At 31.4% G+C, this 17,677-nt stretch overlaps 1 protein-coding gene across 1 annotated transcript in view; it reads right to left on the reverse strand.

Annotated features, from left to right (window-relative positions):
• The window catches only part of LOC124360992, an 83,059-nt gene that overhangs the window by 36,228 nt on the left and 29,154 nt on the right, over window positions 1–17,677 (reverse strand). Inside the window, exon 6 of the mRNA XM_046815030.1 lies at window positions 8,025–8,075. Coding sequence (XP_046670986.1) covers window positions 8,025–8,075 — 51 coding nt within the window. The remainder of the gene's footprint in view (window positions 1–8,024; window positions 8,076–17,677) is intronic.

Here is a 17,677-nt window from a genome sequence, read left to right on the forward strand (position 1 = left end):
ATCTCAAATTTTGGTAATTGAAACTTAGTACTAGCGAGCTATCTTTTACTGGTTCGATTAGTGCACAAAATGTGTTATTAATGATAGATAGGCTAGTCGGTTCTAAAATGCTGAATATAAATATTAACATATGTACACCAATTCAAGATGAAAAGTTAAAGTTCTTTCATCATTCTACTTTCCCAAGCAATTTCATTATATTGTATAACATGTTTTATTTATTTTAAAATTGAGACAAGTTTAAATGATAAATGCAAAATAACTGTACTGGTTCTTGATATGAAAATTTGATGTTTAACAAACATATAACAATGTAATAAATATATTTTAAACGATTATATCAAATATTACATCAAGCATTACATAATTAAGAAATTGTTAATACATAATTTATTGAAAATAACAAAAAGCAAATTACAAAACGCAATTTGACACTAATTGGTCTGACTCTCAACTGGATAAAACATTATTCGAACACAATTTAATTTGTTTGTGATTGATTTTGTTTCAATACTCAATTTTCTATAACAAATACACTTATAACGGAAAATTATTATTCTTCGTGATACATTGAAAAATAAAGCAAAAAATCATTGTAATAATCTTTAAATGAATTTGAGTTATGACAGTTTGTGATGGTATAATTAATATTTAATGATATAAAATACAATGGTTGAATATAAACCAGGAAACATGCACAAAATTGACAAAAGCAAAGCTACTATGTGAAACGTGATGAGCAAGTAATATAATAGTAAATAGGTAGGTACTCTGAAGTATATCAGAAGGAGACCAATGTGGAAATACAAAATCCATGTTAACATTTCAAATTCGTCAGAGCTAAAACCTGAATTTGCAATAATTAAAAAAGTTAACAAAAACCCCTGTATTTATAGGTTTCCAGGTAATATGATTATTCCCATCTCAAAAATAATAAAAACACTATTAATCATACAAATTTAATGATAATATTGAAATACAGCCATTCAATTGATTTTATCTCACCTAAAGTATAAAATTATATGAAATTAATTGAAAATTTTATTTAAAAACTAGATACCTCATTTTGCTATATACTTAAGCAAATTATTAAGAAGAAATCAGTTAACCGATATCTTAATTTATAATATTTAGAGTATAGAAACATGAACATTTTCAGTCACTGAATCACTGTTATAGCAGTTTCATCATAGGTGGCATTTTGCTTATTGCCTTCTTTATCTTTGAGTTATTTTAATTTTAATGTAAACTAGTAAAATAGTTAATATGATTTTTGGGTTTTTAATAAAGAATAAAACTCATTTCACCGGAGATGTAACTAATTGATGAGTAAAACGGTTTTGGATCTAGGACTTATGATAAAGCAATACTTACATATTAAATATTTAAACTATAATATTGACAAGTTCTTGTCAAGAATTGAACAAGTAGTGTGTAACTGTTTTCCCTGCTTGGTGAAAAAGAGATCTTGTACTAATACAGGATATCTTTTAAGTTTCTCAACACATTCAATGAAGTTAATAATTATTGATATTATAATTAAGAATGCACAAACATACAATGGAGATGTTTTTAAAACTATAAGATGGTAAATGCTTTATCAAAGATATAACAACACATGTTGGAGTATTTACCATCATTGCACTACTTTCAGTTTTATCTCTAAGAATTCATAGGGTAGGTTTCCTGTTTAAAATCTACTCCACTCCCTTGAAAATGAATGTTACTTGGTGTAACAGATTTGTTTTCTTAGTTTCATTGGTTTTGTCTCATAAAAACCTTCAATTTGAGGTATTTCTCAATGGCTCATCCCATTAATATGATTATTGAGTTGCCTCTTCGCCATTACCCAATTTTGGTGGAGAGTGTAGCAATTATGAAGTCTATCAAAAATTGTATCAGGTAAAGTTTTGCATATCCTGAAAAAATTTCTCAACAGTTCAAAAGTTAAGATAAGGGGAGGAGGCTTTTGGAACATCCAATGAAAATATACTGGGTGTCCCACGAAGAGGTTTAAACGTTTGATTTTATATTATTTGCCCATTTATACACCGAACATTTTCAACCTCTACACAATTGATTAAATAGGTTTTTAAAATATCCACAGCGACACACTTATAACAGCGCCTAATAAATGAATCGTAAGCTCTTACAAAGAAATTCTGTGATATCCTCTAGAGTACTTTTTTATAACACTTCCAGTTTCTAATAACAGATTTTCCCACTTAGTTATTGTTGGATTGCTATGTTGTTCAACTCTTGGGTAGGCAACCTGAAATTGTCTAATTGCTTCAGTAATGTTGCCAAAAGCAATATCCCAAGCACAACACTTCTTTTTTTGTTCAACATTAAAAGCCATTTCTCGAACTTACATTAAAAGCCATTTCTCGAACTTACATTAAAAGCCATTTCTCGAACTTCGATATCAGTAAAACTGTAGTGGAGGAGGTTAGGTTATGTTTTTATAGCACAAGCAATTTTCTTCAATCAAACAGCTGTTTTCAACAATGAGCGCTATTAAACAGCTTTTCTTTAAAACTGCAAGGAATTGATCAATCAGGTAATTCAAGAAACAAATTTTTATAGGAAACAAAACGGTATAATTTTCAATATGTTACCATTTTGTTTCTACAATTGTTAGGGAACTTTAATTTTCACAGAATATTTTTAAAACCTACTTTATTAATTGTCTAGAGTTTGGTGCATAAATGGGTAAGTAATGTAAAATCAAACATTTAAACCTTTTCGTGGGATACTCTGTATATGCTAAACAGTACTTGCTCATCAAAAGCATAAATAATACATTAATATTACTACACCACATAATTAATTATAAAAGCTTAATTGTTCAAATAAATAATGGTTACTATGATTACTTTCTTTTTTAAGGAACACATTAAGGAATACATATAAGTTAGGTATACAAAGTTTAATACTTGGATTAGCATGGAATACTATTATATTATTTGATTGTTAGTGTTAACAAACTCTTTACATCGTAATAAAACTTTTACATAAATAAAATTAAAAAGATTCTGTACAGTAACAAAATTTGTTATTACTAGGTATAATTGAATTTAAAGCTTTCTCACACATGAAATGATGCACATATTCATTTAAATATTTCTAATAAGGTTTACAGTAACAGATCTTCACTAGCATCGTCATTCTAAAAGAAGCAACAGGCACTTCTTAAATAACTAAAAACAATAATAAATAACAAAAAATTCATTTAAAACAAATAATTACAATTTTGGAAAAGCAAAGAACAAAAATATTGCACATTATAATTACGAGAATTTATTGTATTATTCAAAGACTACAATTACAATATACAACACAAAATACTGTATTTAAGCAGCATGTGATAATGAAATACTTTTATTTATTGGATTGCAATATACTTCACAGCACAAGGAATTTGTATTTCATGAATATTTAAATAAAATAATGATACAACATAACTTAATTAGTTAAAACATTTGTTTGTTTATTAAGAAATAATTTAAAATATTTGCAGTAGATAAACCAGTATAATTTTATGAAATAAAACTGTGAGACTGGTCATGTGTGAGAAAACATTAAGAACACAGACTTACAGACATATACAGAGAGCACAGCACACAGCACTCACAGAACAAGGCGCAGATGGTAGCACACAGCGAGCACATATACAATGTTTTGTTCTCAGACTTTGTTCTAAAATTACTGTGTACATACACCTTTTACGAGAGAGGCAGATGCTATAGAACACGTAAGATTCGTAAGTATTCATAACGATGATTTTGTTGAAAACACAGACGTTACTACACAAGTGTAATAGCTTAGTACACACAGATTCTTGTACACTAGTGTAACACCGTCTTGTACACATATGTCACTACATTAGCACAATCCTATCATGTATGCAGATGCTACTACAATAGCACGAAACCATCTCAATGCAGTCACAAATAAACATGTCACCTCTTGCAACTGCATACAAACCAAATTGTGAGTACCATTGGGCCCAAGTTTATAAATGTTGTGTACACGACAACGTCTGATAACTGCTTTGTGAGAGTAAACATAGCTTAGGGCAATAATTTAGACTGCAGGAGTTTGGGTGTAATCCATTTGTCTGCAAATTGTTCAAGTAGGTTCTCAACTATGTAAACTTATAATTTTCTTTGAAGACAACCCCATACAAATGCCTTACAATTAACATAAAACTACATTTTAATGTAAGTACGCCCAACTGACTTATTTTTAAAAATCGACCTTCCTGGAACTAGAGCAAAACCCACCACCTTCTGGTCTGGCTTGTTTGTCTATTACTGGTAAAATCAGATAATTTCACTATAAAAAAGCTGGTAGTATGAATTAAGTGAATACTTTGTAGCTGTTAATACCCTCACTGCAGGATAGTTACTAGATTTGTACACCATAGTTTGACTACTCTAGCTCATAAGTGATTAACGCATTCATTGCAGCACATGTACCGACTTGAGGGCAGCCAAGATAGTTTGCTAGATAATGCCAACACAGTTAATGTATTGAGCCATGATACCTCTATAGCAGTAGTATATGTTGCTAACATATTCAATGCAGCATAATAATTTTACAGTAGCCTATGAGTAGTAGAACCGAAAATGCGAAATCGTGACAAGAAGAAACATTACTACGGATACCCAATATATAAGATTCTGGTTTAAACACTATTTCTCCAAGACTCGAGGACAGCCAGTAAAGTTGCTATATGTGTTGGAGTTTTGTAATATCCAATATGAATGAAATATGTATAAACTGTAAATAACAATATGAATGATGGACATAAATATTTTTACTGGATCAGTAATACAACTTAAGATGGCGAAGAATAAGAAAACTATTTCAAATATCCTCATTGGCTTATCCTTAGCGGAGCCTATCACTCGATGAACTGGACAAATTTCCCACGAATTTTCCTATCTTCCCACAATATCTCAAAAACACATAACCTACAGACTAATTTGTGCATGATGCTTAATTTGTATATAGGCACCCTGAGTTTAATGGTGGTACATGTCTCTTTATGGGATTTGGCCGAGAATTAACAAACGTTTTATATTGGTCTTATAGTTAACCATTATAAAAAAAACAGCAGAATAATTTTTTTCTCATTTAAGCATCAGTGTCTTAGCTATGCCGGCTTGGATATTCACTGGTTTTTATTGTCAAAGATTGGACCTCCCTGGGATTTGAACCCGTGATCTCTTTGTTAGAGAGCAGAATAAATAAATTCATAATAAACTGAATATAAGCATACGATATTTTGCACATATGTTTGACACATGTAGCATAGAGTAATAATAAGAAAACAGTGTAAACTTTTATTATTTAAAAATTACTTTGAAACCATATCAAAATAAAACTGAATGAACAAAAGTGTGAATGTTTCATGTGGCAAGAAAGATATCTTCAGAAAGATTTCATCTGTTGACATTACATTTTGCATGAAACTGCATTTCACATAGACAAAACGAGTTGTATGTTAATGCATGTCCAACCAAGGAATTGTTCTGAGCTTAAATTAAAAAAAGCCTATTACTTAGTAGGCTGACACAGTTTCATTTTTTCTGTGGAGGTATGTAAAGATTTATTTTCTGTATGATTGTCTGTCTGTTTATCTGCTCACAAGACCTCCCAAGAATGAAATGAGCTATAGATTTGAAATTGTGTATGCAGCCTCAACAAAGCCTGTTATGTAATAAAATGTACTGCTACCTTGTTTTAGATATGTGTTAAAAACACAGTATCCACCTTTTTATGGTTTCCCAAAGTAAGACTAATATCAATCAGCAATGGGGTTATAAGAGATCATAATATCAACTGTTTCACTTACGCAAGGCTTCATAAGAATTTGTTCCCACACATTTTACTTAACACTAATAATTTATTTTTTTAGATAGACAAAACTCAGAATGCTCTCTGTTAAATGCCACATTATTGCCATTAATTAACTTGAAACAACCGATTTTAAACTACTTCATCAAAGTAAAAAGCTGAAGTGGAAGAGGTAGCTTTGCCTTTACGGCGGAGAAAGCATTGTTGGTGCCTTCTGATTTCCTCTCACCCCTTTATGAGAACATTAATATTACAGATGTCTATTTTAGGGAATTCAATTTAGTTTCATGTGGTATAAGTAAGTTCATTATATTTCTCAAATTTCAGGTGGTGAGGGTATACGTTTTAACATTTTCTCAGGACAAAAATTACAAATTTTCATCGCATTCTAGTGCACATACTGCTTGTTAGAAAGTAAACATCGACTAGTACATTTTGTAGGAAAAGTTATATATTTTAATTTTTATTGATTCGTTATATTATAAGAAATTAATATGTTTCAATATACAGCTGAAAATCAGGAAAAAATTGCGAAATATTTTTGAGATTTTAATTGTAACTCCTACAAGGCAGGAAACTTTAAATTTAAATTCAGAAGCCCAGTAACACACCGAATTGTTGAGAAAATAGTTTTATAAATATTATACTGGACTAAGTAGTATTAAATTTTGTACACTGATTAGGTATTTCTATTGCTTGAGTTCTACACAAATTAATGTGTTAAACTTCTGAGCAAATCTGCACCACCCAAGTCAAGATTCAAGAAAATGTATCACCATATATCTTCTTATAGATAAAAATGAATAGCTAAATGTGTTGCTAAAAGTACCAATCTCAAGAACAGCTGAACCAATTTGGCTAATTCTTTTTTTACATTCGATGGAGTTTCTATGAAGAGGAAAATTGCAAAAATTTCCCAGAATATTTTGAATTTGAAAAAATAAAGAAAAATCTTTATAAATTAAAAATATAAATAGTAATAGAGAGGATGTTGTGAATGGTTGATAAAATGTTTAAACTAAACTGTGTGATAACTCGCATTGATTATTACTATGAAATTAATTTTTACACAGACCTTCTTCTGATAAATAATGTCTAAAAAATACACTGAAATTAAAAAAAATAAGAATCATAAAGAAACAAGAGAACCAAACTTCTTAGATGCCTCCTTGTATATTGTCAGTGATGTATTAAATTTTATTTTATAATTCAAAGCACAAACCTTTAAAAAAACGAATCACACAGATAACATCTGAAAACAAGTAAAGGTTATGATCAAAACAATGTCTGAATGAATCAGAACTTGAGAAAATGGTTATAAATGATCGTGAGTGAGTTAGTGCTTTCCCAGGCCTCTGGAAGCAAGCCATGCAAAGCTGTTCCTGGCTTATAGTTTAAACATTTAAGTTTTGTTATGCTTTTCTCTAGCAGTTTAGCTCACAATTCTTTACCAAGGGTATTCAATAGTAAAACGAACTGAAATGTTTTACATCCAACTGCATTCGTATATTCTTGTTCCATTTATTATAATTGTAAACACAAAACATAATCATAAAAAGCTTAATTGGCTAGAAAAATACATAACAACCACTCTGTTTAAACAAACAATACATTTGCAATAAGACTATCCATAAAACAACGAAAAGTTTCTTACAGTTACATTGTGGGAGAAAGTATATAGTTACGAAAATACTTATGTGTAATACTTAAAAAAAAAAGAAAACAATAACTGTCTAATTATTAGAAAATATTGTAATAATTGGATTATTTATTAATTGATGATGAAACAAAACAAATAATTGTTGATAGATTAGAAAATAAAGTACGAGAAAAATCCTGATTACAATCAATTTTTGTAGCAAAAATACACATCATTCTGCCTAATTAATGAAATATTCAGAGTAGATAAATAAATTTCAAAATTCTAAAATGTGAAATTGTTTAATTATTTTAGAAAATACAATTGATGTACTGTAAGTTAATGTGGAATAAAAACAAACAAAATTGTAAAAGACTTTTAAAGATTATTTATTTTACTTTGTCAACAACTATTTTATAATAAACTGATGAAATGTAACAGGAAGATCAAACTTTTGTAGTGTATTTAAATGATTAAATCAATAATTTAAATCAAACTAATGTCTAATTATTATCCTTACCTTTTTTAGAGAGCTCTATTGTTGAGTCTGGTTTTCCTTTGTCTGCCCAGTCTGTAAAACATTAACAAACCATGTAATTATTGAGATGATCAAGTTTAACAATAAAGTTTTCATTTATTTGTATCAATTTTAGATATTAATAAAGGTTTTTGCCACAAAATGTTTTGACTTACAAGTAGGTAAATAAAGCAAATTCTCTAGTAAAATTTCATTTTCAACAATAAAGTTTTTGAGACATCAATAAAAGAGGAAGCCATCAGTTTATAACAATGTAATAAACAAACAATTTATCATTTATTTGATATACAATTTGATGTTTAAGCCGACTAAATATTATTTATTGTAGTCTTTTCATGGTATATATATGTATGGTAAAGAAAGACACTTCATAAATTTAAGAATATTAATTGAACAGCAAGATTTACTAAAGGGTTTACCATGCTGACTATTTTACAGTAAAAAAATTTACCAACCCAATACTACCCTATTTTATCTATTGCAAAATAATATATTTATTTATAAAAAAATTTCAAATATATTACTGTTTGGAAGTTTCACTTCAAATTTCGGAAATATAAAACATGACTTAAATGAAGTTTGTATGATTATAGCAGACACTTTTTTACAGATTTGAAATATTTAAAAATACGATTCATTCAAGTTAATATTTTTTTTATTGTACTGAATCTTAAAAATCATTGTAAATATTACTAAACATAGAAACACAAACTACCCTACATTATGGAACCACCATAACTACACCTAGAGGTTAGCAACAGTATGGATATGGGTAGCATTAAAAGCACAAAGGAAAGCAGAAGCTTTTCAACCAAACTACACTAAACAGATATCTACAAATTTTGTTCTTCCTAACCCAGAAAAGAAAGACCTCACTAACAAGAAGAATATGTTTTCCAGGGACCTCTCACCCCATGCCATCTGAAATCTGTTACCTTTCCTCACCCATTGACTGATGGGACAAGAAGAAGTTCGTCGAATTGAAGAGTTTTGTTTCTCTTCTTGCTGATCTATTGGCGGTGTCCACCTGGATTGTTTTCTTGAAAGATTAACAACAGTAAATGAACGTGTTATGTCCGAGTATGACGTTGATTTTAGTGATGGTAATGACAGAGGTTCAGAATTTATTTCAGTTTCTGAATATCTTTTGAGAATCAACTTCCGACGTAATCTGGGAGATCCAGATAATGTTTCGAAAGCTTGAATTTTCCCAGTTAAATTTGAGTTAGTCTTTGAAACATTTTCTTCACAAGCTCTAGAAAAGAACTCAAATGTTTTCTTCATTTTATAAGACATAGTCAGAAATGTTTTTGGGTCTTCCATTGGCTTCACGTTAAATGGATGAGTTAGATTCTCTACTGCACCAAAGGATCGTTCGCAAAGAGCTTTAAACGCTGGAGAGTCCTTGATAGGAGCAGGATCTAACCGACGAGGGCTAACACTACGATCTTTAAGTGGTACTATGGGAATTATAGGTTTGAAAGTACTTGCAGACTTTGTATTGAATGGAAACTGCTGTATTCTTTCGTCTTTATTATCAACGTCTTTATTGTCATCGTGAACAGACTTGATGTTGCTATTGTCTTGTACATTATTAGAATCATCACAGTCAAACTGAGGAACAGTAGATTCATGACTGCTGTCAATATCCAAATCAAATAAATCACGTGTGACACCATTATTTGACAAGTATTCAAATCGAGATATAAGTTTTGATACACTTACAGATCTTGTTTTAGTATCTTCAAAGATTTCTGGTTTTGGTTCTAAAATGTCACTCCCTGACCAAGCTCTATTCTGAACTTTACGTTTAGTTTTACGTGTCATTCCTTTTATAAATGGTAGATTGTTTAAAGGTGTGCTGTGAAAATCATCAGGTGCATTAAAATGAAAATACTTTGTCTCATATGTTTCACAGTTCAATGGTAGAGTCTTAAAAAGATAAACTATTAAAGAGGATATGTTACTTGGAAAAACATTACGTTGACAGATAACAACTTTGGTAGTAAAGCCTATTGGTGTAAGACTAATGGAGAATTTAAAAACAATATTCACTACAGTTGGAATATGAATATTTTCTATGTATAGATAAAATGACAAATAATTTGAATCAGTATGGTCTTCAATTAATAAATACTTATGAAGTCTGGAAGTAAATGAAGTCCTTCTTTTTATAACTTTAGAGGATTGTTTAGAGCTATCAATAATGTAGGGGGTATTTACATGTACAGGATTCCAATCTTCTCTAGAATCAACCATGCTACTGGGGAGACGATGAACTAAGTTTGGACATTTGCGAGAGGTTACATGAACTGAGTATATACCTCGATGCTGCTTGGTGTCTGTTGAGTTTTTGGAATTCCAGACTAAGGACAGGCCACCATGCTCTTTATTAACACAAACGCACACTGATTCTTCACCTTCTACTTCTGAATTGAGACACACACAGACTTGATCAACAGTGTCATTTACAGATAATTGCTCAGGAGGTCTTGGTCGTTCATCTTCTGACATTCCAAGATCTTCGATATCAGTATTAGCCTCAGTAATATCTATAGCTCCCTTTACATGCATAGCTTCCTCAGGAGCATCCAAATCAAATTTTCTAGTGTGTTTCATGTACACATAAGATGAATGATCCTCAAGTTCTAATCCTGCATCATAAGGAGTCATTGTTTCTGCTCTAGAGAAACCATCTTCATCGGCAGAAGTAACCATATCCTCTGTGTCTGTGTTAATTGTGAACTGAATGTCAGGACTTGGAGAAATAGTGTTTATTCTTGGAATGCTACTTAAAGATAAGAAATTTTGCCTAGCTTCTTCAGTAAAAGGGCCACTGCCTTCTTTTAGAGTTGTATATGAGTCTCCTAATTCTTGTAAATGATCAGGAGTTACGGCTGAAGATCTTTGAAAATCTTGCATTATTTCTTCTTCTCCAGAAACATCTACATCATCAACATCTGTCACAGGATCATTTTCATCATGAGGAATTGATAACATTCCTTGTTGCGGATTATCAGCATCACTAAATACTAAATCTTCCGTATCTGTTACATCCTGTCTCATATCATTAGGCCTAGATCCTAATGCAATTTTCAATTTTGCTTTTGAACGCTTGCGTTTACCACTGACTGATAAAAACAAATCTTCTGTATCAGTGAGAGGTTCTGGTAACCCATCCCCTAAGACTTTTAGTTTTTTCTTTTGAACCTTCATAACTTCACTGGTGTGTATAATTTCACCCTCAATATCAGAGATCTCGGGTGTGAGACATGGATCACGTGTATGAAATGAAACATCATCATCATCAGTCACCATATCCTCAATTTCTGATATTCCTCCTTCCAGTTCTACTTGAGGAGCTGTTAAACCCCCAGGCTCAGCATTTCCAAGAGGTAGTACAACCGATACAGGTCTGCCACTAGGGTCTTCTTTCATCAAAATCATCTCTCTTGTTGGCTCTGGCAACAGTTGACTGTCTTCATCATCAGATGGTTCTGGAGACTTTGGCCTATATATTTCTTCCTCACCTTCAAATGTTTCTGTATCAGTAATACCTCCATCATGATCTGGGGAGTTGACATATAATAAACTTTTTGACATATCAACGTCACTTTCACCATCCAGGTCCTCTGTATCTGTTGAATATATATTTACAGTTGGAGGTACAAGTAACGAAGGACCAGAGGATTTTCTTGGAAGGTCTGGAGTTATGGCTAGAGGCCTAGTTTGTCCCTCAATTTCTATAAAACGTATTTCATAGTTACTTTCTTTCCAAGCTCTTGCTCGTAGTTCCTTTACAGCAGCTAAATACTCTTTATCAGTGATTTCAAATTCATCCTCTTCTGTGCTTGCTCCCCTTGAAAGTACTTTTATTGATGGAATTGCTGCTTCATCCATTCGTGCGGTTTCGTCTTCTGTTTCAATGTCTTCTGTATCTGTTAACATAATTTTATCTTGCTTTGGCAAGCGCAACGCATCTTTGGAAATTTCTTTTTCCTTTACAGCACCATACTGTCCATCAACTACGTTGTAATTGTAATCGGATAACTGACTTCCCGCATCATCATCGGATTCATTTGATCCTTCAAAATGTTCAACATCAGTACTAGCAAAGGTATCTTTCATTAATGCTCCAGCTACCTCCATTAGCAATGTCTTCTTTTTTGGAGCATATAACACATGCTTACGTGGAATAGAATTTGTGTTGTCTGTGTCTGATTCACTGACTAATTCATTTACTGGAACTTTTTCGCTTATATGAACACTAGATATTTCAAGTTCTGGAAATATGTTTGTATCTTGAGGTAAACGTGCCTTAACTACTTTTTGTTTGCTTTTTGAACGGTCATCTCCTTTTAACTGTTTTATTCTTCTTCTACGCTCTTGTGGACTCATAGGCCGCTGTTTAGTGAAGCTTTCTTCCTCTGAATCAGAATATACAATTTCGGTATCAGTTATGTCACTCAGATGAGGTGAAAGTGACCTGGGGGAAAGCAGGTTATAGTTTGATTTTTTGGTGCGAGATTCAGTAGATTTTTTATTTCCTTTACCTTTTTTTAGCCGACGATGTTCCCCGGTTCTGGGGTTACACTAGGAGATGGAACTGGACTTTTCCTTACTACATCCGAAATATTTATGGTCTCATCGTCTATTAGTTTATTTAATATATCCTCTTCTTCTGGCACTTCTTTGGGATCTTCATCTACATTATCTTCTTCATCGGACAAATCAAAATCTTCATTATCAGTAACTCCATCCTTTTCATAAAATGTGTTAAGGAATCCTCCAAGCTGGTCAGCTCTTGACGCTGTTACACGGCTTTCAATCCTTTCTTTACTTTGTTTAAATTTAGGACTGGTAGTTCTGACGAACTCTTCATGAGTCCCTCCGTAGTCAATAATGTCATCTAACTTAAAAGGAATTGATGGTACATAAGTTGAATCTTTTTCATCATCTGACGCTTCCATAACTTCTGCATCAGTTAGACCGCCATCTTCGACATGAGCACGATTCATTGATTTCCGCCGTGGTTGATCAAACTCATTTTCGAGATCTTCAATATCAGTCAGTGGTTCAGGAGAGGGTTGAATAGGAATTCTACTTATTTCTACTTGATTATTCGAATCTTCTGATTTCGTAATGGAGATAACAGGAATAGTATTCTCTTCCGTTGCCATTGTTAAGATTTGATTTGATTGCTCCTGGATCAGGTTATCTTCTAGACTGATCAATACAGCTTCCTCTTTAAAAGAGTCATCCTTTGGAATAATGTCAGGATCTTCGTCAGTGGCTCCTTCGTCATAGAACGCCTTCAAGTGGTACGATTCTAACAATGCATGGTCTATATCTGAACCAGATGTTGAAACTGTTGGAACTTCATCGTTGTTGAAATCCTCTTCAATCGCTTCTACACATATTGAGTCTTCATGAATTCCAAAAGGAGTGTCCAGCTCCAATTTTGAAAATGGGACGTTTTTATTTTCTTGTGTAGACTTAGGTGTTATCTGTGAACCGATAAAAAATTGTAATAATAAAACATGCAATTGTATAAAACTAATTTAGCATAAAATCTCTGTCGCCACCATCAAATACTTAAAGAATAGAAGCAATAGTGAAGTCAGTACTTATCTATATTATAAAAGTTGATAATATTAACTACATTAGTATCACATTGTATCGTAATAGTTATGTCATATGATTAATACTGCACATTTTATTGGATGAATTATAGTTGTGCAAAGTTTGTGCCTTTGTTATCATTATATGTTAATACTAACAACGTAATAAAAATTACAGATGAGCTTAAATTAATGGAACTTCTATATATTTTATATATTATCTTATTTTTAATAATCTTGATTCAAGTAAAAATTAAGTTTTGGTTAAATTTTAAATTGTTACAAAATTATTAAATTTGTAGTTATGGCATGAAATATGGACATTTAGAAACTTAAAAGAGAGGGGGAGAGAGAGAGAGGGCCATGTTAATTTTAACTCCATAAGAACAATTTTAATTCTGAAAAACTTCTATGCTCTTATTTTAATTTGTAGGAGAATGGAAGATGTCTCATTTTAAAGATATATTTAATATGCATCCAAACACCTTTTAGTTTAGTTTTATATTTTTATCGGTCATTCCTAAAAGTTCTCATAGTTTTTGTACTTTGCAGTTTGATTGTTCTAGAAGTATATACTTTACAAGAAAAACAAAACCATTTAGATGTACATCAATTATATCTTTAAAATAAAACATCTCCCCTAACTGATGATTAAAATAGGGGCATAAAAAAGTATTTGGAATTTAAAATTGTTCATATGGGTTAAACTCAAGGTCATTTCAATACAACTGGCTTTTAAGTTAACATGTCAATTCCTGTGATAAGATATGTGTAGACTAATTTTACAATTTTTCACGAGTATGATGTATGATTTTAATTCAATTCAATCAATATGCTTGCTCTAATTTTGTAATGGTAGTAATATATAATACACTATTAAAATAACGTTTTAAAGTACAAAATAAAATACAACAAATTTATAATATTGTGTACAAAAATATTACAGCTTAATCGCTTTTAAGATTATTTATTTTTATTTCAATAGAACATATAATTTTGTACATTTATTACAAAAATTAAGGATCTAAAACAGCAGGCAAAAATGAAAGCACCGCACAACTCTGGGAAGACAAGAATTATCACACAAGACTGTTACCTCGCCTCCTTCGACTCGCTGGGTATTATGTCCCAGACCCCCAGTCAAAAAAAGAAAAGATATTAGGGATAAATTAGGGGGATAAGTCATAATTTATGATTGGTTGAATTTAGAGATTAGTTTGTCTTGGAGTTAAGTACAGTTTAGAGTATATTTACTTTTCTGGATAAAATTCATGTTTTGACCTTACCCACAAAAAGATTGTTATGTGGTTTTACTATTGGAGATGTGGTACAGAATACTGATCTTTTTGTAGAAAATTAAATTCCCCCTGAATGGGTAGTCATATTTGAGGTAGGACTTCTGGTTTGCCTGATACCTACTGAAGTTATAAAATGACACTTTTTAACACATGTACTTAGGAACAATTGTATGAGTAATATTAGATGTATCGGTAATGAAAGAGCAAATGACTTTATTGTTAAGTGGACTGGACTATTAGTAATCATGTCCAGGTTCTGTAACAAAGGATTAAAACTTGACACATTGATGCTATCGATAATATCTACTGTTTTATACAAATATCTAAATATCTTGTTGTTTTCTATCATATCAGAGGACAGGCCACAAGGAGTCTATTTGAAATATTGCTGCAAGTGTAGTACGCTTAATTATTGCTTCCCTTAATCAGTGGATTTAATTTAGTGAAAACGTATATGCAATGCAACCTGTAGAGAAACAATAATTTTTAACTACAAAAAATTATTAATATTTATTTTTATTATATTTATTTTTATTATTTGATACATTTTTAATGTACTCATACAAAAATGAGAGCACATAATTTATCTGTCCTAGCAGTGTGTCTCACAATGGGCCAACTACGTTTTTTTTTCTGTGAAACACTTGAAGGCCAGTGCTCTGCTTAGAGTTTTTTTTAGGCGAGTAACTTCCTTCATAACCCTGGAGGGTTCACTTCTGGCTACTTTATACCCTCCAGTTAACCCACACTGGGGATCGAGAGCTGGCTTCCTCTTCTTCTGAAGCGAAATGACTGAGATTAATGCCCTAAATTCTTCCTCATGGATCTCGATAGGAAGCGGCACCTACTCCCAACCTTACCCATCTAGAATATCTTGCCACTCCAGAATCAGCGAGAAGGTCCTTTTAGGACTAGGTGCAATTTCTAATCTTCTTGTCCTAAGAGAACAACTCCATCCACTGATCAGAAAGTTTTCACCATTACTCTTACAACTTAAGTTCATTCATCTGTTTAAGTCTTATGCTGGAAAATCATAAATGTTACCATTGTAATATAATACATTCAGTAGTTGTACCTTAATGTACACAGAATATTGTAGAAGAATACATTTTATGTAGTTTGGTTGAGAATGTTCTGATAATTTGAACAGAGGGATGCAGCAAGCATCACAAACATGCTACAAATATTTGCTAAAGCAGCAGTTGCGCCAGAGAAAACAGACCATTTGTGAAGATGGGACAGCAAAAAAGTTAAAAATAACATCTAAAACTGTGATTAAAACTCGACCGTTGCATGTATGCATTGAAATAAGAATCACGAGGATTTAAAAGTAAATACAAAGATTGCACTTTGTATTAATTACATTTTCTTAAGTAAATGATATCAAGCAATACTCTTTCAGAAAATAAAATGAGAATTAGAATATTAAAATTATTTAAATACTAATAATTTTTTTACAGGTATTATCCCATGTCTTGATACGTTAAGTTATGTACTAAGTCCAAAATTTATGGTGACATAACGCTTTGTGTAATATCTTCTGAATGAAAGAACCTATGCACCCAGATCATCAAAATCCGTTAGAATGCAGTTGGAAAAAAAACCTTGACCAATAATAATGAACTAGCCATTATTCAATACACAAGCTTACAACTGACATCCATAATGTTAACATTATGTATATTTTACAATTAATATTTGCATTTTTACTGTTGCAAAATTGTTTATTTACAATTTATATCTCAAAAAGGTTAGCCTTAGTGTGCGTAAATGTTAAGAAATAGTACCAATTATGACAACCCTTTTTAAGTTAAAATCATAAATAAGTAGTTTATTCTGTAATACATGTCTTCTGAACAACTTGAAAATGTAAGGAATAAAATTAAAATAAAATAATTTACATACTAAGTAATGCACTCAGGTGACTGACTGTCTTGTTGTGCATTGTTTCTTTCTTGCAATAATATTAGTAATCACAGGAATTGTTAAGTGACATAAATCATGTAGACAAAATTGAGTTGCTATAGCTGAATATATAGGCTGCAAAGAAAGGCTATGTACTATATCTTTACTTATTGCATTAATTGGACACTTCAAAAACATCTTTTGGAACCAGAAAAATCCTATCTTCTTATTTTTCACAAGGGTTTTCTCATAATTAGTAATGCGAGTGAATGACCATCACACTGAAGAAGCCCAGTTTACACAGGTAGTTTGAATCAATATTAAATACACAAATAATGTTATTCAAATAAAAATGCAATCTTCAAGTTGTATAATATAACAATGCAGTTTATGTTAACAAGATACATGTTGTGAGCTAAACATAGACATTGATGTGGAGACTCAAATATGAAGCAACTAATGCGTATACACGGCCGAGATTAAGTGTTAGACATTAAAAATATGTCTGTGTAATCCTCAAGATATATACAGAATTTCCAGACAGCAGTATCCGTATTATTAGAGTGCCTCTGCCGGTTCAAGTGTGAGTAGGTCCAGTGCGGCATGCATCAGTTCGAGAAAAGAGGGAGAGAAAACTTTCACAGAACAAAAACTTAGTTTTGCTTTAAAAAACTAACTGTCATGATTGGGGGTCAAGTCAGTCATTAAGCTCTATCATCTAAATAAGTAATAATAAAAATCTAAAGATATTTTATTCCGATGACATATTTATAACGTGTTTCGTTTGGGTAAAGATCATCAGTTCTACTTA

This window comes from Homalodisca vitripennis, chromosome 4 (assembly GCF_021130785.1).
Source record: "Homalodisca vitripennis isolate AUS2020 chromosome 4, UT_GWSS_2.1, whole genome shotgun sequence".
Taxonomy (NCBI): Eukaryota; Metazoa; Arthropoda; class Insecta; order Hemiptera; family Cicadellidae; genus Homalodisca; species Homalodisca vitripennis.